At 41.9% G+C, this 27,319-nt stretch overlaps 1 protein-coding gene and 1 long non-coding RNA gene across 2 annotated transcripts in view; one reads left to right on the forward strand and one right to left on the reverse strand.

The window, feature by feature from the left end:
* Window positions 1–1,199: 1,199 nt before the first annotated feature.
* Window positions 1,200–13,100, reverse strand: calcoco1a (calcium binding and coiled-coil domain 1a). The gene is made up of 15 exons (XM_084552816.1): window positions 11,813–13,100; window positions 10,657–10,821; window positions 10,460–10,562; window positions 8,189–8,391; window positions 7,824–8,036; window positions 7,455–7,603; window positions 7,288–7,357; window positions 7,055–7,210; window positions 6,682–6,936; window positions 6,410–6,535; window positions 6,114–6,209; window positions 5,342–5,429; window positions 4,915–5,162; window positions 4,572–4,663; window positions 1,200–3,169 (listed from the first exon to the last, which is right to left on the reverse strand). The coding sequence occupies exons 2-15, from the start codon at window positions 10,786–10,788 to the stop codon at window positions 3,142–3,144; spliced, it is 1,959 nt and encodes a 652-aa protein (XP_084408942.1). The 5' UTR covers window positions 10,789–10,821; window positions 11,813–13,100; the 3' UTR covers window positions 1,200–3,141.
* The window catches only part of LOC311493989, a 33,397-nt gene continuing 15,707 nt past the window's right edge, over window positions 9,630–27,319 (forward strand). Inside the window, exons 1-2 of the long non-coding RNA XR_014699259.1 lie at window positions 9,630–9,663; window positions 19,560–19,699. This is a non-coding gene — a long non-coding RNA (uncharacterized lncRNA). The remainder of the gene's footprint in view (window positions 9,664–19,559; window positions 19,700–27,319) is intronic.

Raw genomic sequence — 27,319 nt, forward strand, 5'->3', positions numbered from 1 at the left:
ACCGCAGCGGCGTCTCAGCCAACTCACAGATAATGGACCAACAGAGGCTGCAGCTCTTCAGAGAGTGATTGGGAGGATAAAGCTCAGTGAACCCAAGTGCTCCTGGCAGCAGTTAGGGAGGAAGGGCCTGGGCTCAGAGTGTGATAAAGGCAGACTGGAGGCGCATGTGATCCGGATTTGATGTGATAAAAAACTTAAAGGTCCTTCTAAGTGCACCTGAAGCTATATACAAGACGGAGAGGTGTATATGTCACATGCTGGATGCATGGAGTCGGGAGCAGGGTCACAATGTGAAATAGCACCAAAGCGTTCTCCGTGCGCCTGCTACTTGGGTCAGAACAGACAAAAAGGACGTGTTCGTCATTTGTTACATATGCAGTGAATCCACTGAGGGTTGGGAACCAGTCAAGGAGAGAGAGGAGAGGTGAGGGGAAGGTGAGAAACGTTTTCAAGTGCAAAGACCATAAATTTAACACCTTCCCCCGTACGAGCAGAGAGGCAGGCGGGCCATCTTGGAGAAAGGGTAATGGAGAAAGTGATGAAGAAACGGGTAAAGGTATCTGTGACAAGAGTGAGAATGGAGGGTGTGCCAGGAGGGAGGCAGAGGAAATAAACAAGGCCAGGTAGAGGGTGGGAGTGGGGGATTTGGGGAAGGGGGAGGTGAGCCCTGGGAAGGCAGGCGTCGGGGTCATAAAAACTAGGAGATGTGTTCTGGCCTCTGGGTCTTCATATCTTTTACATTTCTAATTAAAAGAGATAAAGAGTGAGGGAGTCATCAATCCCACAGTGATTTCCCAGTTAAGGTTTTAGAGGGGGCTGTAAACTAGGCAGCCCGGCATCATTGATTTTATAATTAGCTATCGTCACCCCAGACTTAAGATGGAGGAAGTGTGGTAGAAGAACGGGAGGAGAGCTCAAAAAGAGTGAGCGGGAGACTGGCGGAGGAGTGGGTGGGGGGGCGGGGGGGGGCGCGAGGATGAAGATGATGAGGAGGTCAGCCCTGAGGGAGGGATTGAGAGGAAGTCAAAGGTGAGTAGAGAATGAGAAACATATATGAAAACGGTAACGAGCCAACAGGGAATATGTAGGAAGATACGTCTCTGTGAAAGGAAACGGCATAGTTAATTACCAGTGAAATGTCATGCGTGGATCAAAATATTGCTATAATCTTTGGCCAGAAAAAGACACGTTAGATCCAATAATGGATACATAAACCATTTTATTATGCAGAACCCCGCCCCGATCCCTGTTACACGACTGGTAAGAAAATACACAGGGGCGTACACGTGGGATAACCTTAACACACAAAACTTCAAAACAAACCGTAACCACCGGAGCTTTATTGCAGCTGACGAGTAGTATGCTCGTGCAGGAGCTCTCGGTGGAACATTAAAAAATAACTTCCTTAAGACATAAACTACAAACAAGGACTGTGGAGAATACATTTAGTGTGCTATCTTCTGGGGAAAGGACACCAGACTCCTCAAAAACCTTCTAATGTATATATCAAATATGTAGTGTGACACCAGCATCTCTACTGACACAAGGCAGACGTTTACTCCTTTCAGGACCATTTCAATAATCTTGCTCCTGCTGAAGCTGTTTAAACATTAAAATCTATTTCTGTCGCACATTTGTTTTTACATCTCTGCAACGCAACACGCTGCCATCGCTCCCTTTTCATTAGCACCCAAATCTCTCCACGACGCAACTCAAACTTCAACTTTCCATCCATGTGAGTATATTAAAGCAAAAGGTGTGAAACGTACAGGAAAAAAAAAATATGAGTAGGCACGACAACACACAATGATTAGGATGACGATTAAAGGACATATTAAGTATCTGTATATCAACGTTTCTTCTAAAAACTCTTCTATAGTAAAAACAGGGTGCAAATACAGCAGATAAAATCAAGCATCAATCTAGCAAACTTTCTGAGCCAAGCATGGAAAATCTAGTTACACATTGCACAAAGAGCTGCGTGAACGCCTATTTCAAAGTAAACCTGAAGATTAATTTAATTGCAGCATAAATCATTATAAATAGAAAATCGTGAAAAATGCATACAGTATTGATTAAAAGGTAGGCAGCAGTTTTTATTAGGCAGTACATCGCCGCAGGGCTTAGGGAAAATACCAACACCATGATGCTGATGTCGGGATCTATAAAGATGATTTTCTGTCATTGTTTTAGGCACGAACTTCAAACTGCGTGACTGTGAGTTTCTGTACAATATAAACTGTATTATAAAGGCTGACGCTAAATATCCAAATGAATGGCTAGTAAATTTAAATAATTATGAAATCTGTGTTAATTAGCGCATTAAAAACTGCGGCTGATCTATAGCGTGAAGCTTGTGGGCATTCATTTTATACTAAGGTTGATACGAAGTTACTGAAGCAGAAAGTTGCATCTTAATGGAGCACAATCTGTTCTATGAGCTTCTGTTTTTAAAGCTTGTCCGTCTTAGACAGCATCTGCATTGCTAAATCATGTTAACTGCATCTGCATGACAACAATCAACCGCTAACGCGTACAAGAAAGTGCATATCAAATCTTAGTTCTGAGCAAATGGAGGAGAAATATGATGTCATAGAGCGACATTACTGGGATATAATTTAAGCATGACGCTGTATCATTGCTTTATGCTGCCATGAAAAGTGTTCAAAGCTGCTGTGGAGAATTTAATGCTGGAAAGGAGTTTTGCCATGATTTCCAGTGGAGCCGGGTCTGCACAAAACATCATAATTACACTGCCTGTCATGACTCCTAATCAGAAATGCCATAAAAACGACATAACATCCGTCGTAAAGCTCTCGACATTGCAATGATTCAACAGAAATCATTCTGCTACAGCCTGCAAACTCTCAAATGCCAGAGCCCGTGCCTAAAAGCCCGGCTCCTCAAACGGCGCACCGGTCTTATGTCAGTCATAAACACGGCGTTGACCTGCCGCCACTGGCAAAACAGTCGGGGCAATAACGCAACAGTCTAGAAGGGAGATACCAAGGTAGATATATTTGCATATTAAGATTTCATCTGTGTACTGAGTGAGCTGTATATGTGCTTGTTAGTGGAAGTAATGTGGAAACACACAGACTCCAACGCAGTCCTCTCTTTGACGTGGCCGCCGTGGCTGGATTACCATAGCGAGGTGTCGGCCAGATCACTGCAGGAAGACACAAAGCAGAGAGAGATTGTGTGTGTGTTAAAAACACACATTCTGGCTGAAAGAGGAGGTTAGACTGAAGGAGCGGGTGAGTGGGAGAGCGGGAGCCTTAATGATGCTGAAAATTGGCCCGTGACTGCGGTACACCCCTCAGGTAAATCATTGCTACAGCTTGCTGTCAACTTGTCTGTCCCCTTGTCCTCCCATCTCGCCCCTCCCACGCCCCAACTCTGTCTCAAACAGTCTCCCCCGCTTCACCCTGACTCAACTTCTTTTACGACCACATATTCAAAACTTCCATCTCCCGGCCACAGTCACCCCGTCACCATAAATAATTGCCTGCGTACGTCTGTGTGCATTAGCAGGCTCTGAATTCACTGTGTACGTGTGAAACCGTCCCTATGAGAGGCCAGAGAAGTAACCAGGTACATTTACTCTTGTACTTTAAGTGCAGTTTTTAAGCACAGGTACATTACTTCATTCTTCAATTACTTTATGCTAATAGGTTTCAATATTCCAGGGGGAAATGTGAGATGCTTTTTCTTTTGCAGCATTCAAACGGTGGCTTTGTTCTCTAATTACTTTTCCGAGTGAGACTGTACACACAAATCAAGTCGTGTGCTCATAAAACACGCCACACTGCTGGATGTTTAAAACCAGCCGGCATGACAGGATGATAGCTGCTGTGTGGTTTGGCGTCAAAGAAATTTTCATTTGCAGTCACTAATGCAAATCTGCATTTTTTTTTTCTCTCAACATAAAATCTTCACCTGCGCTCTATTTGTCGTCTCACCGCCGCTTGTTCAGGAATTATTTTGCCCTTTTATCGAGGGGAACGTTTTTCAATATTATTTGACTGACGGCGAGTAGTTATTTCTGCATTTTAGAGGTTATAACACTAGCAGTTTATGATACTATTATATCATGTGTGACATTAAATACATTTTTGTGTTCGTGCAACAACAATGTGAAAGAAAGTTGCTGAAGACGGACTCAGATATTTTACTGAAGTAAAAGTAGTAGTGCAATTATTACAAGTCAATGTCATACATTCAAATTCCTACTGTACTGTAAGTAATATAAAATACATTGAAGGATGAAAAGTAAAAAATACTTGGTGGAAGTAGTTATAACTGCTGAAACATTCAATACTTTAGTCCAGTGATTCCCAACTTAAAAAAGTATGGGACTCCCATAAAAGTCCATAGATAAATCTGAAAAGCTTCGTGATTGATTCATCTCTTTAATATTTGCTTATATACTACACAGTTTATATCTTTGATTATGTTTTTCTGCTAACAACTTTTTGCAGACAAATTTTCCTCTTACTCTTGACCTCTTACTGCAAATATAGCCATGTATGTATATATGTTTATTGTATGTTCGTGGTGGGAGTTTGTACCTGAGAACAGCATCCGTGTGCTCAGGCAACAAAAGTGCCGTTTCGTCTCCAGAGCTGTTCCTTCCGCACTGAAGTGGATCAGATTCCTCCTCCTCAACCAGAAAATAAGACACACACATACACGCACAGACACTTAGCACATATCTGTCCAGCAGCTATTACAGTCTAATAACTTGCAGACTAGCGAGCTAATTGCTTCTGAGAGATAATGTCTATATCAAACGACCCATGCCCGTGTTTAACTGGTGAGCGCGGCTATCAGCGCAAGAGGCATAGCTCATTTTGAGTATCACATATAATTGCGCTATGGTGATGCCGAATGGCTCAGATAGCGAAGTCTCACCGAATCTGAGCTGTGCGCCTGAGTGTCAGCGCTGGCCTGGTGTGGTAAGGAGAGTGGGGCCGGCTGGTTGATGACCACTGCACTCCTGTCCATCTCCCTTGGGGAGGGAGGTGGCGTGGAGAGCAGTGAAGACTCAGGCTGGCCCTGTTCACACAGGCTGTAGTGTCCCAGAGGGCTTGGTGCTTGGAGGATCTGCAAAGCCTCTGGGTTCTCATCCTCGGAGTCAGATAACACACAGTCAGGACGCCCTGCCACACAGGAACATTGGCAAAGAAAAAGTGGTTACTTTCCCTTGGAGTGCTGCTCTTGTCGCCCACAACTCAGACCACTGTGAACAATATTTATTGTTGCTCTTGAATGATAGTTAACACTTTTTATTGTTCACATCTGCAGGGCATGCAGTGGATTGATGTGTGGCTCAGTTCACCTGCAGAGGCAATAGAAGCGGCGCTCCACTTGGCATTGGCCATGGTTCCCATCTTCTGCTCCAGGTGACAGATGTAGTCCATCAACTCCTGTTGTGGTAAATAAAGGCATCATATCACACACCCGGGTGTGACTTTGATAGTGGCTTCAGCAGTCATCGCCCTTATAACCCTCATCATGTGGCTTCAAGCCAAAGCCACATAAAATGGTTACACACAAATACAACATTTGCTATTATATTAATACGATTATCACGTCTGATAAACATTTAAATCTCAGTTTTTATTTATCGTATGCCACAGACTGGCTGCTATCTCTATACTCCCCTGTGGTCAGTGTTAGAATAGAGCTGATTTTCAAAACATTGCCTATCTGCTCTGCCTGTAGCTGGCAAATATGATGGTGACTAGCCAACAAAAACTCTGCAGGCTCTTTAACAGCAACAACACTGACTGCCCTGAAATTCTCGGATTTATATTGCACTATAAACTATTTATATTGCACAATAACAAGAAGACAACAACAGAGAGAAGATTCCCTACACCCGGGGCATTCACAGTACCAGTGTACTTGGTGTTACATCAGCAGAGCTTGTTTTTATTATTAATACAGAGATAATAATTATTAAATTAAAAAAGATAATAGAAAAACAAAAAAATCTAAGCTTGACAAAATAAATCAAAAGCTGACAATTACCAGAGCTAAAGGTCTGCGCCTTTGAATGAACACATATAAACCTTTCTTAGCACGGATACAAGTTGTCTGTCTCTGACCTGTTTTTCTGCAAGTAGCTGCTCCTTCTCTTTTTGGGCGACCCTCAGGCTGGCCTTCAGCTCCTGGAGTTCTCTGCGGGTTTCACTCAGCTGAACCTGCAGGCCAGATATCATAACACAACAGGATACAGTATATCAGAGCCCTTTCATATATAGTGTGACTCCAGTGTGGCAATTTGGGCGTGAAGAGGGTAAGTCTCACAAAATCTCACACAAATTTTTTTGCAAGTATTTTTGCTCTTGAACCTGAGCACATAGTCATTTTAGATAAACATAAACATTTGAGTTTTTCTCACTCGGTTGCAATCTTTCTCTCTTCCAAGCTCCACCTCCAGCTTCACTCTCTCCATCCTTTCCTCCTGCAGCCTCTCCTCCATCCTCTGCATCTCTGTGTTGAGTTTCTCCAGGCGCTCATGGTTTTTCTGTGAGGGTGACGAACACACTACTATGTGATATGTATTATATTCACCCCCATCACTGACATCGTTGGGCATAGACTTCACAGCTGCAATGCACAATAAAACAAGCAATGATTAAATTGTCCTGATTTTATGTTTTGCAGCAGTACCTCAACAGTGTGCTGCAGATTCTGCCTCTCCTCGGCCCAGTGGGCTCTTCCCTCTCTCAGGGCCAGACTGGAATCTGCAAGCTGCAGGGTGAGTTGGGCAGCCTGCAGACGAGCCTGATGCAGTTCAGCCTGCCCGTGATCCCTCTGGGCTACCATGGCGGTCAGATCACTCTTTAAGCCGTCTGCAGCACGCTCGCTCGTGTGCAGACGCTCCCGCAGGCTACGCATCTCCTTCAGTGACGCCTCATTCTCCGCCTGGCCATAAAGGAACAAGAATGCATGTGTTGGTTACAGATCTGGTATGGTGGATGATTTGCTTCAGCACTCCCTTTTAAACCCCTTTACTCTGATTTAGAAACAAATGATCTCTGACCTCTTTCCTGTGGGCCACGGTGAGTTTCTGGGTGAGGGTGGTGATAGTGTTTTGGAGCTGCAGGACGCTGGTATCTCTCTGGGCAAGGGAGGTCCTCAGGCCCTGGAACTCCTTAGACAGACTTTTGAGCTCAACTTCTGTCTGTTCTAGTTTGGTCTAGGAGAAAGGTACAACAGAGATGCTGAAGAAATAACAACACTAACGCAAGTTTATTAGTATGTTTTGAGTTGTACCTGCAGGTTTTTTCTCTCACTCTCATCTTCTTTTCTCAGAGCTCCTGCCCTCTTGGCTCTTTCCTTCATTCTGCGCACACAGATTTGATGATGGACAGTCAAAAACTATTCATGAGGCCCATGTAAAATTAAAAGAACGAAATGGAGAACTTAAAAAAATGTCAAACCTCTCCAACTCAGTTTCTCTTTCCAGAGCTCTCTGTGTCAGGGTTATGATATCCTCCTCTAGCTCTCTGATTCGCTCTTCACTCGCCTCCCTTGCATCCATTAAAGCAGCCTTCTCCTGGGCTAGTGATTCTCCTAAAATCTGCTCCTCCTAACAGACCAGAGACATGTTTAATATTTACTAGGATCTTTAATGATAATATATTTTAAATAATTTCTGTTGAACTGAACTTGGAAGTATATTGTTGTAACAGAAACTTTTTGTCTGAGCATAGGGACGCAGGTACAGAGCAAAGTATGAAAATTATGAAATGCAAATTGGCTCTAATCAAATGATTTTGCCAATCATTTGCTTAAGCACCATACTCCACCTTCTGCTTCATCTCCAGCTCCTCAATCTTCTCTGAACTCCACTTCAGCTCTTCCTGCAGTCTGAAGATATCACTTTCCAAATCTTTGTAGCGTCTGTCCCCGGCCCGCCTTGCCCTCTTGTACTCTTCTTTCTCTTTCTCCCATTGCTTATTTGCCACCTCCTGCATTTGCAACAGCTCGGCACGCTCTTTCAGACATTCCTGCAATCGACTCTGACAAGAGACAGGAGGAGGTAAGCGGCGCTTGAAGAACCATAACTGTGCTCTAGCAGCACTAAACTGCCGCATATGTGTTTAATCAGCCCTTATTAATGTTGCAAAACTGAAAACATACTAGTCCCCTTATCTCTAGTTGTTGTGCTCACCTGCAACAGTTCAGCCCTGGGTATCACCAGCAGCATGTCCGTGCCCCCCTCCTCTCCATGGGGCTCTTCCTCAAGGGTCACCAGGTCCTCAAGTGGTTTTGGTGCACAGAAAGTGAATTTGCAGCTGCGGGAGCACACTTCTCCTTTAGCGTCAACATAGACAAACTCATACTCTTGGGAGCTGGGCTTGGGTAGGTAGGAGGCTAAAAATGGTGACAACAAAGAAAACATTTTAGTTAAATTAATCTGGATAAACTGAATCGATTTGTTTCTGTGTAACCCTGTTAAGTTCATGTGGTTGTAGTCTTAAATAACTACCTCTAGAGCTAAACGCATAGGGCAACTGTGAACCTTAAAGGTCTGGTTATTGTAAACTATGGATCTGCAACAGTTTTATTTTGCATTTTAAGGCTCTGTGTGTAGCTCTGTGATACATTAAGCAGAAGACAGAGAATTGCTTGGACTTTTATTTTTGTGGACTTTTGGCTACACTTTTGCCTTCCAAGTGGGAAGGGGGGTCCTTCAAGTAACTTTGTGTGTTGTAGTGCAGCCTCCGGCCACTGGTGGCGGCACTGCAGCCATTCGGCACAGGTGTGCGTGGTGGGAACATGGCGCTGTACGCCATCTTGGATTTGATCTAAATGAATAAAAAGCCGAGCTAAACCTATGTTGAGGTTTTGTCACTATAAATCGACCTCGGACAAACATTTTCTCAACATGGCGTATCGTCGAGAACACCGTCTTTCCTCGAGTGAGTTCATGCTTCATAATATTTCTTTTAACGACCACAGAATACCGGAAATAGCGGCATGTGACTCAACAGGAACTGTACCTGATTTGACTAATTAATTATCCCCGACAGGTGTTCCTGTATTTCAGAAACGACGAGCAGTGTTGTTTGTTTTCTCATTCCGTCGTGCGCGTTTCTTGTTCGCTCAGGCGCACAACAGGATATCCGCGTCAATTTTATGTTTGTTGTATGCTTACATGTTTATCATAAAATAATACTGAATACATTTAGAGGAATAAACATACCTCCGTGTGTTTGTGGACTTAATGGTCGGTGACTCCAAACATGGAGAAGCTAGCTAGCTAACCAACTGTTAGAAACTTTTTTTTTTTTTTAACATTTTGTGTTTTTACAGACATTTAATAGCCAATTTTAGCTACTTTACGCAACTCAAACAGATACAGAGGCCTCAAAGCAAACGTTAACATCTTATTAATGACTCGTTGACTAGTTGGCTAGCTTGTGTTTCTACCAAACTATCTGCTTTTTAGACCGGTTGTTCTATTAGCCTAACCCTGCAACTGATTGTGTATTTACTTTTATAACCAATTTCCTGTATCTTCACAGTCTTGTGTTTGTATTTAACTTGTACAGATGGAGCTGATGCTGCGAGTAACTCCTGCCTCCAGCTCTGACAAGAGAGGAGCCAGGCAGCCACCCTCTGTGACTTCATCCAGCCCATAAAGTGAGCTAACCTAATATTATCCTTATCTCACACAGGCCATAGCTTTATGTTTAGAATGATTTACTTGGAATTTCTGTTTCACAACACGTTACACATACTGTACAGTAAAAGGCCGAGATGGAAACCAGACAGGAAGAATGACATATGGCAAAGATTACGAGCTGTATTTCAACTTACAACACCAGCTAAGGTCACACTGGAGGCAACCATATTTTTAAATCGCTGCATCGCTGGTGATAAGGAACCATCATTGGTTTCTTTAGACTTTCCTCCCTCTGCTCTTCTTCCCTTGAAGAATGACATTGACAGTATGCTTAAGTTAGTGATAAATCACTCTGCCTGGGGTCAATGCCACACCTGCTGCGCACGTGCCCCTCACACTGAATCAGTCTTATCAGCTGCCCCTGACACACAGGACAAAGTGAACACTGTATTCTCCAGTGAGAAGTAGCATTCAACAGAGCCAGGCTTTGAGCCATTGTCTTTGTCATCCTCATTACTCAACGTCCTGCTTACTAAAGAAATTAATTCAAACCATGAAAGAGGCTGTCTGTGTTTCGGACCAAGCAAACTGCATATTTATCTTCTGCACAGGATATTTTCCCTTTTACGTCCGTGGAAGTAGTCTTTTAAGATTTTCCTTCACTTCAATATGTAAACCACTATCGTGTTAAATGCAATGGAGAAATTCTTTTTGCAGAAACCACAATCTCCTGCTGAAGGCTTTATGTGCTGTATTACAGATTCTGTGTAACTGTGGGAAATAAATATTGTTAGAAAACATGGACATGAGTACCCTGGAAGTGCACACAGCAGTTGACATCTGTTCCCTCGTGATGGTCGGCAGGGGCCAGAGCCCAAACAAATGTGTGGTAGTCCTTCACTGATGACCATCCCACCTGAGGAAGAAAACATGCACACAGATGTTGTTATTTTACAGCTGGAAACTCTCTATTCATTTAATTGTTGTGACAGTCGTCAGGTTAACAATACCTTGAAGAGCCCTATCCAGTCATTGCTGGCCCAGTTGTGCTGTGAGCTCAGTGTGTAATGGCAATCAACTCTGCTCTGAGGGAAGTAACTGCAGCCCACGTTTCTAAACTCCACCTGCCAAGCCTCGTCCATGGCAACACAAAACAAAGGCAGGATATTTTGCACCTGCAAGAAGACAAAAAGCCCAAATCAAACATCCATTGTCAACGTTTTTTAGAATATTTAAGTCCAAGGCGGAAACTGACATGCCTGCTTAGAGGAGCATATTGTGAAATGGGTAAGAGGTGACCACTGGAGAACAAATAAACAAGAGCAGGCCGGCTGTCTGTGAATATTTATTCAGTGTAAGAAGATATCCTGACTGAGCACACACTTGGGCAAGGGACACCAAAGCTAAACCTCACTGACAGCATGGGCTTTGAGCAACATGACATATTACATGTTTGTCACCAGGGCTATTTCAGTCTTATGCTATAGTTCATTGTCACGTGTGCACATGCAGCCCAAGGTGTCAGGGGCCTCCAGCATGTATGCACTCAAATTCCACTTGAATACTTTCCATGCATTTTAGGAATCCCTGCCTGTGGTTAGCTACATTACTAGTGCACAGAAAGCAGTATTTGTTAATTTAGCGTTGTGAACACGTGTGCACTTAGTATGGGGTTATATTACACATGTAATGTAATTATGGGTTAACTGTGACATTCCCATGCTTTATATGTACCTCCAGTGGTAAAGTCATAATCCAATTTAATTACAGAGGTTTTATATTTTAAGAAATCATCCTACACTGACTTTGGAAGGAAGACATGTTTCTCGTGTAATTAGTTTACAAATGTCGTTGAAAACTACAGAGCAGCACTGAAAATGTATACAGTAGCCTTGCCAGGGTTCATATTACACAGCACGAGGCTTGAGGCCCAACAGTAGCACATGTCGAGAAAAGTGTGCCACGCACATCGATGCAAGTTTAAGAAGACAAGTGTGTAATCACATCCACTGCGGGGTGGACGTGAGCCTGTGCGTGTTAATCGTCGTTGTCCACTCAGTTAATTAAGGTGACGCGAGAGCAAATCAGACGAGACAATGCGGGCTTTGTTAACTACAAAAGTCATCTGCGCACATCATCTCCACTCGTCTTTGATGTCTCGCTTACCTTCACAGCCCTCAGCTCTCTATAAACGGTCTGAACGAGCCGTCTGTCTGTATGCGAGCTGTCGGATTCACAGTCCGCAAGAAAACAACACAACTACGGACGATGCAGCCGTGCTTTGCTCCTCTGGCTCGGTTGCTCCAATAACCCGAAACAACAGGAAAAAAAAAAGCCAAAGCAAAACACAACCACGACAGCTTCACTACCACCGCGGAATTCTGGGAGCTGTTGTTCGTGTTGTAGCTGGAACTACGCTGTAATGCCTCAGGTTAAACTACAATCCCCAGACTCAAAGAAAGGGGGTCCGCTGGACGTAATATGATTCTTGTCATCGGCCGCCGTTGTTTTCCGACATCCGTCAACAACTCATTCACCAATGAGAGGGAGCGTCTCTTGTTAGCGATGAGCAAAACAACGAGTAACGGATGCAATAATGGAAATGGATACTTTTATTTGCCATTATTGTTTGTGTTGCTGAATTCTCATAAATGTTTACATGGCACTTGCTCTATTGCCCATCAACAAACCTGTGCTTTATTTTCAATTTAATTAGAAGGTAGATTGCCCATTATAAAGGCTGTTTAATTTGAATGGTGGTAATATTGTCGTTTTTCTGGGACCTGCACATAAACTGTAGCTACTGTATGATTTTATAGCTTTTAGTTTGAATTGATGTCCCACAGGAGTATGTTGACTTTAAGCAGCTTATGTGTTCAACTTTGCTGAGGAAAACCACCAGACCAGACATCAAATCTGGAACATGGACATGTCTGTCCATGTTCCAGATTTGATGGAGAAGTCGGGTTTTATCCAGAAAGACTTTACAAATAACCTAATCCTGCTTTTTGGAAGTGTCCCAATGTGGCAATTTGCCTAAGAGAGAAGCATTGCCATCTCGACGTTCCCTGCAACGTGGAGGACAAATTTAAGAGCATGAGGATATTACAGTGCCGGACAGCAGATGGCAGTATACCATCTTGAAAGCCCAATTGCTTTGCATTCAGGCTGTCACATATAAGCAGTGTCCTTAAAACCTCTAAAACACACAGTGCCTGCTCTTTACCCTTCTTAGATCATCTCACAGTGGTGTGGAGCATTTGTAGAATGCATTTTTTTGTATTTTATTGTAATATAGGAGTCCTGTAAGATAAAAGGTATATCGATGCATGGATATATTAGGAAATATTAAAACCCCTAACCCATATTTCCTCGTCTTTTTATTAAGTAACCCTGGAAGAATTAATATTTTTCAGATATTTCAATAGAAAAGCACACTACATCACTGGCTGAATAGGTAGATGGCAACAACCCAGGTTGAGGCTACTGACTTTTTACTGGTTTTACTGGACATTTGATGTTACAGTTATTTGCTAAATTGTTTGACTAAAATGCCCAATTGTGAAATTTTAAATAAACAACATATTTAAATGCTACCATTGTAATTTAATCAGAATTAAAAGTGATGAAAGAAGAAGAGAGAGTATTCTCGGCACAAAGCAAAAACCCAGATGACTGAAGCAGAAATGAAAGTTTAACGTTTCAGATTTAAAGTTATTACGCCGCTGCAACCGCAGCTTCAATAATGCTCATCCTACATTATTAGAGTTATTGATGTTATCATATTGCCCATAACCTGCTTATTTATCTCTGCACACTGACAAGTCAGTCCAGTCACACGGTACTTTACTCCTCCTCAATTAGTAAGTCTAGTTTGGCTAATTTAGTCTGTTGACGACACTATAAGGATGCTTCATGTAATTTTATGCCAACGGACAGTCGATGTTGAGACCCTATAAATTGTGTTTAAGTGGATTAATAGTGTGCTGAGCCTGTGTGAGCAAAGTGGTGATGGAAGTAGTGGCTCTCTCGCAGTGAGATAATTAAATAGGTTGTACTGCAATGACTAGCTTATTCAGTAGCCATTGTTTACAAGTGTGTTTTAGGATAGGGTGTAAGGAAATATAAAAAAATGTTAGATGCCTTCATTTGTATTTGACATGGCTTTTGCTAGATTTGAAATGGTTGTCTTACTTGCTTTGATTCTGTTATAAATTCAACAAACCAGTATGAAAAGTCACATACATGAATGTTAATGATCCTACACAGTATGGAAAGGAAAGGAATTTGATTTAAGAACGGAGGAAAGAAAAGGTAATATGGTCAAATATTTGTGTTTATGGACTGTTGCCTTGCATTGTGTTTTCTAAAATATAAAATCCCACATTTTTAAAAACCAGTAAAGCTTGTAGAGTTTCTTGACGTTTGGAGCATGCAGCGAACACAGCCAAAATGATTTGCTGCTGCGTGAGAGAGTGCAGGCCACTTGGTGAGCCTAAAGTTGTTTAAAGCAATGCAAGAAGAATGACGTGTGACCAAATGCACGCTCCTTTGCAGTTGCCTCTAAGCCTGTACGTCACAGACTGCAAAACAGATCTGCCCCTAGTGCCTTGTAACTGCACCAAATGCATACATCCGTGACCAGATTAGTTTGAAATAAAATGCTGCGGCATCTTTGAATTGCATATATACACGGCATCACAAATAACTAAATATTAAACTTCTGAACATTTCAGAATTATGCAGTGATGTAGTTATCAGCAAAGTAAATGGACTATGTTTCCTGTGTAGGGAAACCATCCCCAAGTGACTGTGTTCACGTGCGTTTCCATGAACACACTGAATAAACAATGCTGCAGATGCTATGAAGTTAGTTAATTTTTATAATGAAAGAATGCTTTATCTAAAATGTTTAATTCAATATGTTAAGGAGAAATAATGCTAGTATAGGTAGCTCTGGTCTTTCGTTGGGCAGAGATATGATTGAACTTCCTTTTCGTAAAAGATTTTTTTTTTTTAGTTTTCGCAACTCGGAGTCATTGCTGTGCATTGAAATTTTCAGGGTTTGGTTTTTAAAAACATTGACATGATACACATAGTGCTATTTGTACTCTACCCAACAATGTAAGACTAATTTGATTATAGTCTCTCACTGGCTTTGTTACTGTTTTGCTAATTTTTTGGGCTTTTGTGATACCGTTATGTGATAAAACGTTTCAGCATATCTCAGATAGCCTTGGCTTTGAAGAATCGCTCATGTGTGAAGTTAAAAGATGGTTGCGCAGTAGCAACGTGAGGCTTCACCATAATAGAGACTAAGCTAAAAGTGGATTGTCCATGAAACTGCTTGATCTTGACCTGGCTGCCTGCTGTTATGGCTCCTCTGTCTGCCATAATGTCCCACCTCTGCCCTTAAAACTTGCACACGCATGCATTTGAATTTATAGTTTTGTCTTTTGGAGGACTTAGACTAATATTTACGCTTTCAAGCATTATGTAGAAAAAAAAACTCTTAAACTCTAACAACTGTTCTGGCACAATTGCTTGAGCATGTTGTTTATTTATTGGCTGTAGAACTGTTCCACACAAATTTAATCCCTGTCATCTGCTGATTTCCTGCAGCTTGGCTTGGAATTCCTCTCAACGTAAGAAAATGGTATAGCCCCTGAGTGCTACTGCAGTTTTATTACCTGAGGTGGTTTGTCTGAATATAGCCTGCCACATGTCTCATTCAAAGGGAATGGCAGGTATGTGTCACTAGTCATAAATTGCAACTTGCCTTCAGCAGTAATCAGTTGCCACGGAAACCTCAAATGGGATTATGACCTTCTGTTGTGTATAGGCAAGTAAACTGTTATACTTGTCAACATCCAAGAGACAGGCATTAAAGATTTATCTCTGTAAACAATTCATTTTCTCATCACACTAAATTTATTTTCTCTTTGTACTAAACTGATGCGTAATAAAACTGTTAGAATACAATTCAGTTTTCACTGAAGCGCCTATGTAAAGAAATATGAACACTTTTGAGTTGAATAATGTGCATTGCTGTGGGGAGGGTGATGTAATCAATATGCCTGCATGACCATATAGTCAAGGAAAGGCATTAGAAGGGTAGAAAACAAAGAAAGAAGGAGCAGAGGCAGAGTGCCTGGAAGGAGGGCAGAGTGTTGGGAGGGTGGAGATAGAGAAATGGGGGACGGTGGTATTTAGTATGCACGGCCAAGCTGCCCCATCTGCTTAGCGCAGCAGTCCCTGTCGTATAACTGTCTACAGGCCGTGGGCCACATAAAGAATGTCTCAGATTTGATGTAATTCCGCAAAATTAATGACAGCTTTACTCGGTATGGGCCGTGAGGGAATGATTAGTGTTTGATCGTCCATCTGATCAGTTCCCTCGGCTGGCTGCAAAGAGATGCTCCACTATATGCCGGTATGCTGCCTATGGCAAGCACACATGCACGCACAGATCCACCTATCCCTGAACAATTCCCTCGCCTGTGTTTTTGGGTTCTGGTTCTTGTTTTCCCTCAACAAAGACAACCGGCATCTTGTTAAATTCTCTGTGCTGTGACACAACATCAAAACGAACACCTACTGATGGGCTGGATGCTGCTCCCACTGGTGATGTGATTGTGTATGGGGAGCTTTTATAGCAGGCTGTGCGGTATTTCAAAGGAAAGTGGGTCAAGCAGCATCCAATTTAGACAACTCAGAGGTCACACTATGACCTTTTACAAGATATGCTTTATGGCACCTGTGATTGGAGTTGGGTATTAGTTTTTAAAAGAGATTGAGAATGGATTGGGAATTTGAGAGAAGAAATTGATCCATTGGATGGATTACTGGTGTTGGACAAGTGGAATACCTCTCCTCCTTTTAATTCAGCCCCACCTCAGTGGGCCCAACCCCCATCTCTTTCCTCCTCTTGGGCTGCTGCGTTTACAAGCGAAGGGGGCATTCTGTTTTACAAGTGAGCCTGGTGCTTCTCGGTGTGCTAGCAACATTAAAATTGAACTCGTCTTATCTGTGCAAACCGTGAGGCTTTACATCAGAGGCTGTCGTGCCGCTGCCATGAGGCTCGTGTGTGCTTTTATGTAATGTGGTGCAGTCAAAAACCCAGTGGACAATTAAAGTGAGCTGATAAATAAACAAATGATTGAAGACCAGAATGTTAGTTTGTGGAATGCACTATAGAGCTGGGGGAAGGGTGACTCGAGTGGTTTATTATTGTTAACAAGGCCGGATTCAACACATGACGTGCATTTCTCAGCCACATCAAGTGTCCTCATCTCTTGTAGACAGGCTGCTCTGGGGGGAAAATGCAGTTTTCAAAGTTGTACCTATTTTGTGCTGAGTTGCATATGGCAACGCTAATTTCCCATCTGACCATTAGCACTCTGGTCAAGTCCCAAGCATGGGAAGCCTAATTCGGCAAAGGCTTGGGGAGGGTTGTGTTTCTGCCAACACAGATTGTTGGACAGATTGGCAATCCTTCACTATGTGTGGATGCAGTGCTTTTCTCTGAAATTGTAGGCCATTATAACAAATTACTTGCAAAAACACCATTAAAGTAAACAAAAACCTGTTCCAGTTCAATTGCAACTCAGTTCATTATCCTCTGTTTTCTTTTTTCCTCAGTATTTTTCCATTTTTGTACTCCCTTCCATAACACTGTCTTTCCAAATTACTTGAACGTGTTTCCTCCCGCTAGGGTCCCCCCTTCCCATTCGGCATCCTCTGATCTCCTTTCATTTTGCTTTCTTTCTTGGCCCACTCCTCCTCCCCCACTGCTTTCTTTTTCTCCTCCTCATTTTATATTTTTGGCTGAGCTGAGGACCTTTCCTGGTGCAGTGACCTTTCTGGTTTTAAATTAAGCCCCACTGCGGCATGTCTCTCTTCATAGACCGCCAGTTACGAGCCTTCAGAGAACCGCAAAAAAATAACGATTCTGATGAAATGGCCCTTTTAAAAAGCTCTTCCAAATTCCTTTTACATTTTTCTTCCCCTCTTCCCCCCCATTCTGGTTGCATTAATATTCACACTAATGAGGAACATCCTAAAGAGCAGACCATGGAAAATCTGAGATGAGGCACGTGCACATGCCTCCCTCAGTGCACATCATACACACACACTGTTGCTCATTGCTAATGGGTTATAATCAAATGCCATGTATGTTTGAAGTGATTTATGAAAACGCTGCGGCCTATGCTTGCAATGTGATTGCTTAATCAAAAAGAGGCCATTTTTCAACGGATAACCCAGTTTGTGGCCTTTTAGGACTGACCATATTTTACATTATGTGATTGATAGTCTCCTGTTAATTTGTATTTAGATGACGAAGAGTTTTTACTCCACCGAGGTCATACTGCTACCTGTTTCAATACTTCACACATGTCAAGAAGTTCACAGTGCGATGTCAACAAGCCAATGCTGTTTGAAGATAAGATAAGGAAAAAAACATAATGCACTTTAGTCACACAGGACCTCCCAGGTGCCGAAAAAGGATGTAATGGTCTTGTTCAACGTAATCATCCTCTAGAAATGAGGAATCTGACTCACTTGGCAATAAATGCCCTGCATTTAATTGAAACAACATGTCTGTTCTCCAAAGCCACAATCATATCATACCTGTTCAATGAACCCCTATAAAAACCAAGACAGAGAAAGCAACAGTGGTTATACAGAATAATTGGAGCATTTAAGCTCTCCAGTGAAGACTGAAAGCTGTTTTGCATCTCCTGGTAAAATGCTTCTAATGATTTGTGAATGTTCACTGTCTTGGTCACATGCTCAAAAGCGGGGAGGAAGAGTGTGAATTTTAACTTGTGATATATATATATATATATATATATATATATACACACACAATTTCACTATCCTGTATTCATGAGCTTAGGTCTATGTATATACAGTGTGTATATGTTTGTGTGCAAATCTCGGAACAGATTAGAAATTCTGTTGCAAGAGAAATCAGCATAGAAATGGGAAATGAGGGAAGACTCCTTACAACAGTATCAAAAGCAGCCCTTTAAAATCTTTTTAGGATGAGAACCTACATGTTGTAATTTATTTAATTTGGTTGGAACCTATTATTTGAATACAGCATTTCCACTTTCAGGCTTTATCTGTGCGTCGTCCAGATTTCGGTAGTCCTGAGATCTGCTCTGGCAGATTGAAATTCGGGATTAAATATGGACTCTAATAAACAAAGAAGTTGGTGTGTAATTTTGTCAGTGAGAGCCATGGTGCTCACTAATTAGCATATATATTACCCGTAATGAAGCATAAGGCACAGTGGTGCAGCATTGAAAATGTTTTGATTCTGGAAGAGGTTAGCACCATACTGGATTTGCTGCACAGCTAGATGGCTGCAGGCCTGTTTAAACACATTTAAACTGCGCTTTTTCCAGTTACATATTTCATGTCATAAAATTTCCACTGGCACTCTCTGATGCAGACACATGCCAGTGCCAAGAAAAAATGCTGTAGAAAATACAAAGCAACCTGTGACTTGATGTGGAAATATGCAGACAAATGTACTGGTTTTCTCTTTTCAACAGATTGGTCTGCTTCACTAAGAGTGAGCACATTACAACTGTGAATATTAATGTTCCCTCTATATACAGTAGGCTGGTGATTTCTTGGGCCTATCTCCTAAGGTGCTCCTTGTAGCCTTGGTAACCCTAATGAATTATGGGCCCACCCAGTTAAAACATGTGTGGTATTACCCCATTCCAGGGTGTGTCCTCCTGGGTGTCTATGAATCACTGATCTCATCAAACTGGTTCTCTCCCTCCTTCTCTCTCTCTCCTCCCTTCTCTTCACATCTCTCTCTCTCTCTCTCTCTCTCTCTCTCTCTCGCTCTCTCGCTCTCTTTCTTTTTGCTCCCCTCCCCCTTTCCCTGTCACAGTCCAGTCCCCTGGGGCGTCTGTCTGGGATCTGCCAGGCTCATCAGTGTGGAGAGGAGAAGGCTAACTGGGAGCCCTTACTGGCTGTAAATCTGACCAGAGGGTGGGGAACCTGCAGTGGCCACACTTCCCCTGCAACCCAGTAAGTCCACCAGCCCCCCAGTACACTTAAAGCCTCTTAACTAGCTTTAGCATGTGCAGACACACATGCATACCCAAAAAGGTAGTTTGTACTCAGGTGTTCAGGTGTTTACGACCATCAAAGGTCGTCTAACGTGCAGCTGGCTAATCCCGTCTTAACTTTAGACCGATAATGGCTTTCAAACTAAATTTTAAACTTTTTTTAAAAAAAATCATAATCAACTAACGTATATGGTACGTGCTCATAGGCTTTCGATAAAGAAAAAAATAGATCAACATGTTTTAGAGCTTCTTGTGTTTCATATAGTGAGGGTGTTTTATCGTTAATCCTTTACCGTTTTATCTGCCAGTTTTTGCCCCTTGTTAAAAAAACAATAAAATAAATTATTATGGGCCTATATCTGAGCAAGAAGAGTCACAATGCACACATTATTTGCACAAAAAAAAGGGTGTCCATTGCGTTCAATTGTTCATCTCCTAAACAGAGGATGACGGCAAATGTGTGCTGCCAAGGAAGGGTGATGAGAGTCCTAGTTGTAGCATCAGAGAAGTATTGTTTTAATCCATGGTGCTATGCAGAGGTAGTTTCAGTCTCAGAGTAGCCATAAAGTCCTGGAAGCCCAGCACAGAGCTCAACTGCAATGCAGAGAGTTGGGCCCTTTCTCTCTCATACATACATTTAGCTGGGTGTGATACCATTCCATACACATAGACACACACCCTCCCTCTCCTTATCTGAGAAATAAGCATTTTTACAGAGTTTGAGCTGTAAAAGGAGAGGAGCAGATAGCCCATAAATCTAGCCATAAAAACGTTAAGTTGTCAGAGGTGCCATCAGCTATCAATCGTGTGCGGCAAGCTGATGAAGGGGAAATAGGTGATAAAAAACAGCATTTTAGGGAAATTATGTCCAGTCTTCCATTTGCGAAGTGCTGCAGTCGCATCACTGCAGAATCTTAATCACTGGCTGGTGTGGCCAGGGACCGTTCCTTGGTGTGACAGTGAGGAGGAGCACACCCTAGTGGGAGGGTGGGATATGGAGGAGGTAAGGAGAGCCGTAGCAAAGGGGGTGGGGGGGCAGTGTTGTAGAAAATTATACAACTACCATAAATCACTTCTACACTACCATTTTTTTCTCTCTCCCTCGATTTTTCGCTCCCCCATCCCCTCGCACGCTCTCTGCCTCTTCCCCTTTTCCTTTCTCCGTTTCATGGCTGTGCATCTTCCTCTCCTCATTTATACTCCCACCCTGACTGTCGCCCTGGCTTTCTGCCCTTTATTCTTCTTTCAGTCCCTGGCAATGTGCTTTATTTGAAGCACTGTTGGTCAAGCTCACTGCCCCATTCTCCATCCGTCTCAACTTCATTTACACTGTGGTTTGTTTACATGCTTTCTTTATTGATCTTCTTTTTGTTGCCTAGCAGGGATTTATCCCCTGTCCATGGGACTGTATTAGCAAAGCTTGAGATTGACCTGTCTCGCTGAGATGGTACAGATATAGTCTGTTCTTGAAATAAAAGAAAATACCATCTTGGCTGCAGCTTATTTCGCACTTTATCAGACGGCACTGTGACAGGATTCCTGGGTGCTTCTTTATTGGGGAATTTTCCTCTCCAAATAGAAAAACAAGCAGTGATGCTTTTATAGGCTATCCAAAGGCGTTTTAATACAAGCCGGGTCTTCAATGAAATAGTTGTAGATATAAGTAAATTATGCAATACCTTGTCACTGTTTTTATTTTAACTTTAGTATAATACAGTGTGTATCGTACTTGCATCACCACAAGGGAGTGTGGCTTTGCAGCAGAGAAGCACTTCTATCGAGGCATCATGTGAGAGTATCCCAGCCTATTCAACTGACAAATGCCTTCATTGTCTGATCTGTGACTCCCCTTTTAATCTAAGGTCATTTGTTAATTAATTTGAATAGCCTTACAGGCTCTGGTTGTGCTCCAGTGGTCTTGGTTGAGTGATGTCATTCTGTACTGAGCAGACTTTAAGCACTGTGAAATAAGTGCAGTGATGCATGGTCATCTGCAGTGGCCCCTCTCGCATGTTCTGCCCTCTGTCCATTTATCAGGGGAAGGTATCACTGAGCACAAAGCACTCCTTAAGGAGTGAAATTGGCAGTGCTGTGTTTCTCGCCTAAGATGGTAACAAGGACAGAGTAGACGGTTGTTTTGTAGGGTTTTAGTTCTGATGAATTTATGAAGGTTTAATTGTCATACAGGATTTCTTCACCAAACTTGACAGCCATCTACCAAATGCATCCGTGTGGTTTATGTCCAGACTCTAAAGATGCTCTCTGGTGGTGATCAGTTAACCGAGTCTGGTGTCAGGGGCTGTGCTGCCACCTTTAGTTAGGTTGAGGTACTGTAATGCAGTACACATTTACACATCATCAGTTTAGGTGGGCCACTCTGCAGTTCAGTCACACAGCATCTGTTTGTGACAGAGGGTAGTTTAACAACACATCTAACCTTACTGCATTACAGCTAGTGTACCAGCCAGTATGGAGACTTTGTGTAGAATGGAGTGACAAAAAAAATATATACATGATTTTAAGCCTTAACTGGCATTAACTTTATGAGCAGTGTTGTCCTCTGTCATATGTCCCTTACGGTGCTTATGCTTTGAAATACATGGATATGTGTTGCCGTTGCTTTTAGATTGAAGCTGAAGTTGATTGAAGAGTGTAAAATAGATACACATTGGTCCCTGGCTCTGACTGAAACTAATCTTAGTTCACCCGCCAAAAACTGGTGAGCACTTGTAATTTGTGGCATTTAGAGGTTGCCAGAAAATCTGAACACAAAGAGGAAAGACTCTAATTTCAGATGGATGGCAGAAGATTATTTAAATGTTTTGATGCACAAGGCCAGTGACCAGGAAATGTATGATTTGCATCGGTTACATTTATCTAGGCTGTTGTTAGTCTTAACTTGCAGCTTTTGAAATGTAAGCTACCATGTCCCAGTCTTCACTCAAGAGTTTGGACTTTTGTCAGCCTCTAAATACCAATATGATCATACTGCACCTCATTCTTTTGACTAGTGTGATTTAAAGATTGTATAGCTACACTGGGACTTTAAGGTGACATCAGTTGCGTCTGAAAAGTGCTACACTTCATATTGATATGAACTGCAAAATAATGCAGATTGTTAAATATGTATAAGATGCAGTACCTTTTTTCTGGGCTATTCTGTTGTAGGGAGTGGTTTTCCTTTCTGAGGAAACCTTAGTGCAGTGACGACTGCATCTGCCAGGGGGCAGACGAGCACACACATCAAAGCAGCAGAAAGCCACCAGTAATCTTGACTTTGCAGATCCCCACTTCTGCCTTTTGTGGAAATATTGCAGTTTCTGTTCTTATGTACTGAAATACAAAGTACAGTGCAAATTAAGCGTATCTATGTAATGATAATGAATGAAGAATAATTATTTCCATTATTGCCACAAAATGTATTCAAATGATTTTGAATTGTGAATATAGTTCTGTGAAGCTTTGTTATAATTATAAGTGCGCAGTTTTTTATATCCCCTATTAAGGCTCTCTTCATTAGCATTAAATCACGCCGGTCATTTTCCATTTGGAGGTCAGAGGCGACAAAATGGGAGATGAAGATTATATTATCTATAGCACAATGTCCCTGGAAAAGGATGTTAAAACAATATACATAACATGTTAAAGCATTCAAGAAGTTTAAACAGCATACATAACAAGAACATTTATTCACTCTCCAAGTAAGGTTGCCAGCTACAGTTCAGTGAATTTAAAATGTGGAGCTATAATTTCGAACCTATAAAACTGCTGAAAGAATTCCATTCATTTCACTACTACTCATTTTCCTACTCGGCCTATTTATGAGCAATAAGAATAGATACATTAATGTTATTGCACTTTTGAATAATGGCGCTGCACTAAACTTCTTACTGAACATTATTGAGAAAAAATGTGAAGTCCTGTATTTTTTTTCCCTACTATTTATCTATTTATATTTGGTATAGTGAGTCTTCATGCATTTATAATGGACCCTAATACAATTACATATTCCTCTTTGCTTTCATTTACCAGTAATTTGTTTCCTCCCTCTCAGCGCTTTCACTCATTTTTGTGATGAGAGGTTTTGTGCTTTTGCTCAGCGGGTATTTGTAGAAAAGTATGTTAATTGTAGAAGTATGGTTGCATAGCCTATTTGTTATTGTGCTATAAAGGTGATTACATCCTAGGTTTAAACTTGTTTTTTAAGCAAAATGTCACTTCTGTTTCCTTGGCCCTCCATAGAAGAAAAGTCATAAACCTTTTTTTTTTTTTTTTTTTTTTTTTGGAGCAACCGTGTTAAAAAGAACACCTGTAACTCGACACACAGACCTCTCTGCTCAAATGCCAGGGGCCGCTTTATGACTCATGGGAATGGGGACACACGGCCAAATAGATAGTTTGTGCACAAGCCTGTCTTGCAGTTAAGCATTCTCTTGGTTTCAAACAAAACGCTCATTTGGACAACATCTGAATGGGCGCCATTTTGGTTTGGCCTTATGTTTGCACAGTCCTGGGATTGTGCAGTTGCTGGTGGGGGATGGGCTGGCTACTGCCGCTACCCTGAAGACTCCTATTAATGTTTTAGTCATTCTGGAGCCGCTGGGCTGGGAGACGGATTCAGTCAAAAAGCATTTGAGCACCCTCAGGTCCTCAGAGTGATTTACTGCGTATTTAGACATCTGCAAAGAGCTCCTGCACCTTGAAATTCTCCCTCTCCCTCTCTTTCTATCCCTCTTTGCAGTAGTAAACACTTGGGAATGTTCTGTCATACCGAGTCACCTTGAAAGTATCTAAGGTAGAGTCAGTTCCTGTCACCTTCTCCTTCAATAATCCAACCCTCATATCCCACCATCTTACCTCATCTCTCTATCATCTTCAAATCGTCTGCATGGGCCTCAGCCACACCCCTCCCATCTTGACCATGAGACTTAATGTGTGCTGCCCCTGCTACTCTTTCTCTTAGCCCACCTCTTGCACACCAGCTGGACACATCAATCCATGTGACAGGTGCTTGTCAGTCTACTCTTTACTGGTCAGCAGCCCAAAAAAGAAACACAAAATCTAAAACAGCTCTACCGGGGAAAGAGAAAACATGTCAGGTATATGGACGCATCTTTAAGGGATATTCATCCTCACTAACAAGACAAATGTAGGTAACTGATAAGTAGTTATGAGTAAGTTATGTTACCTTGACACGTTGTATTTACTGCTTTGTTGCCTATGGCAGCCACCCTGAGTCGAGTGAAGGAGAGCCGTCAGTGGTCATCAATAACAGGTCTGTGTGGTGTGGGTGGTGCAGGCTGTGTGGCATGTGTTTTAGAAGTGATGGCCAGAGGCCCTCTGTCTCTGCAGCTCAGAAAATATGGTGTCATTAGCATCTGTGTCTCCATAACTGGGACTGTGGCTGAAGAGGCCCAAACATATCTGGTATGCAGTGTTTAGGAGGCACGCAGACAGGATAATTGCTGGGCAGAATCTGTCCACAGCTCCAGACTTTCAAGTGCTCATTGCCTTTGAGCGTTTTACACCCCAAGTGGCTGAATAGCCCAAGGGAAACAAGGTCTGCGTTGATTTATGGCTGACCCTTAAGTCTTTTGTTTCTTAAGACCAAGGACAACTCGATAAGCAACCAAAGTCTCAAAACTGAGTTGGTATTATTATTAATGTTTGACTGGTTACTTTTTGGATATACAAATCAGAATACCAATGAAATAAATATGTAAAAAGGACCCAGTTTTCTGTGCTTTTATCCTTCCTGTTGTCCTCTTTGACATGTATGGCTGCATTTCATAACCACAGCAGTCTCCCTGCCAGTTCTAGTGATTAAACACAAGAACAAAGTGTTCTTAGTGAGGTGGAGTAAGATTTGGACTGTTGTCAGGGTAAATCTGAACCGGTATGTGGGTGTAAAATTATTGGTGTTAGCTCTGGTTTACTGCAACAGTCTGCTAATACAACGTCCTTCATTTTGTTTCTCATTACTTTTTTTGTATTTCTTTTCATTTGCGTATGAATACATAAATGAGACATCGGAAGAACCCACAAATTGAACGCTATCCTTCCTGTCATGTCTCTCTATCTCCTTACTTCCCATACTTTCTTGAAAAAACAAAACAAAAACCACACACACACGCGCACAAAAGCGTTCATAATTAGTTGCACATGGTGCTCAACTGGCATTCCCATTTATTTGTGTGTTGGCACATTTGGAGTCAACTGTTATGTCTTGCCATGAAGATATTTTTTGTTATCTTTATAAACTTGTGGAGATGATCCAGTGATTGACCCCAGAGTGAGGGGCATAGTACTGAGACTGTGATTTTTCATATTAATGCAATGGTACAACAAACAGCAACTTGACTTTTGTTACAGTCATGGTCTTGTCAGTCCAGGTTGTCAAAGTGTTATTGTTTAGTATTTTACTTAAATAGTAGGTAGATCTCAAAATATAGTTAAATATGCAATTCAAATTCCAATAAAATCTGATAATCAACAGTTCTCTTTCATAGTCTTCACGTGATCTTAAAGAGATACTGGCGGTATATTGTGGTCAGGCAGTATTTTAAAGATTCTATAAAAACAAATTAACTATGCACAATGAACTTATTTTTGTTGCCTCTGCTGTCTTAGTCCAAACTGGGAAACTTTTGCCTTGTCTCAGGAGTAGCTCAAATTAGTGCTGAGATATGTGTCCAACAAACTCCTGCCTAGCCCTCTAAGGTATGGCTTGAAGTATGCTAAACTTCAGCCAGCAGCCATTACTTGCCAGTGCTATAAATGCCCAGATGTCAGTACCTAAGCAAAGCCTGACATGAGGAAAAATGATTAAGACAAGCAGAATCTCCGACACACACACGCACGCAACGCCAACAGCTACTGAAAGATAAATATTTGCTTGAGGTTCCCTATTGATTAAATCCATCAGAAGTGACAGAGTAGCTAATAAATTTTCCAAACAGTTGCACTAAATTATGTATATGTTCATGAGATCCACAATGCTCAACTCTTCCCACAGAGGTTGATGACTAATTTCAAATGAATTTACAGTTTAGGTGGAAACTTGACATCACCTTGACAGATTGCAATATTTATACAGTGACATCGGTGTTCTGGCTATTTAATAAGAGGCCACCTAATGGCTTCCATGTTGCTTTGCAGTGGTTAGCTGTAGTGGTGAAGGAGTTGGAGAGTGAAGGAGAGGAAGGCGGCAGTGAAAAAGAGTGAAATCAGCATACGTAACTGGAAACATATGAAGCCTAATTACGTAGTATCCGTCTCTGCCGTCATGGAATGAGAGGCTGAACTCCTTCACAGGTGTCAAAAGACAGGAAACGTTTCTGAATAATTAATATGGAAAAACGTTGAAGTGGGCAGGAAAGCTCTTGGTGGAGTCATGTTGTGCTGAGGCATATTTCTCCCGTTTGGTCAGAACTGGATGAGAAAAGCTAGATCTTTTTCTGTTTAGTTTGAACTCCACCCACATGACCAAATAAGTCCCAAAGACATGCTATAATCCACCTTTCTTTACTACAAAGCTAACGGTTTTGTGGTCTGATTAAAAATTTAACTTTTTTCCTTT

This window comes from Chelon labrosus (genome assembly GCF_963514085.1).
Source record: "Chelon labrosus genome assembly, chromosome: 10".
Classification (NCBI taxonomy): domain Eukaryota; kingdom Metazoa; phylum Chordata; class Actinopteri; order Mugiliformes; family Mugilidae; genus Chelon; species Chelon labrosus.

Bases quoted from the DNA above. Each gene is read 5' to 3' on its own strand.
- calcoco1a (XM_084552816.1), bottom strand. From the start codon at position 10,788: ATGGACGAGGCTTGGCAGGTGGAGTTTAGAAACGTGGGCTGCAGTTAC. The intron at 6,937-7,054 runs GTCAGAGATCAT...CTTTATGGCCAG, and splicing joins CCGTGGCCCACAGGAAAGAG to GCGGAGAATGAGGCGTCACT. The intron at 4,664-4,914 runs GTGAGACTTCGC...TTTCTGGTTGAG, and splicing joins AGGCGCACAGCTCAGATTCG to GAGGAGGAATCTGATCCACT.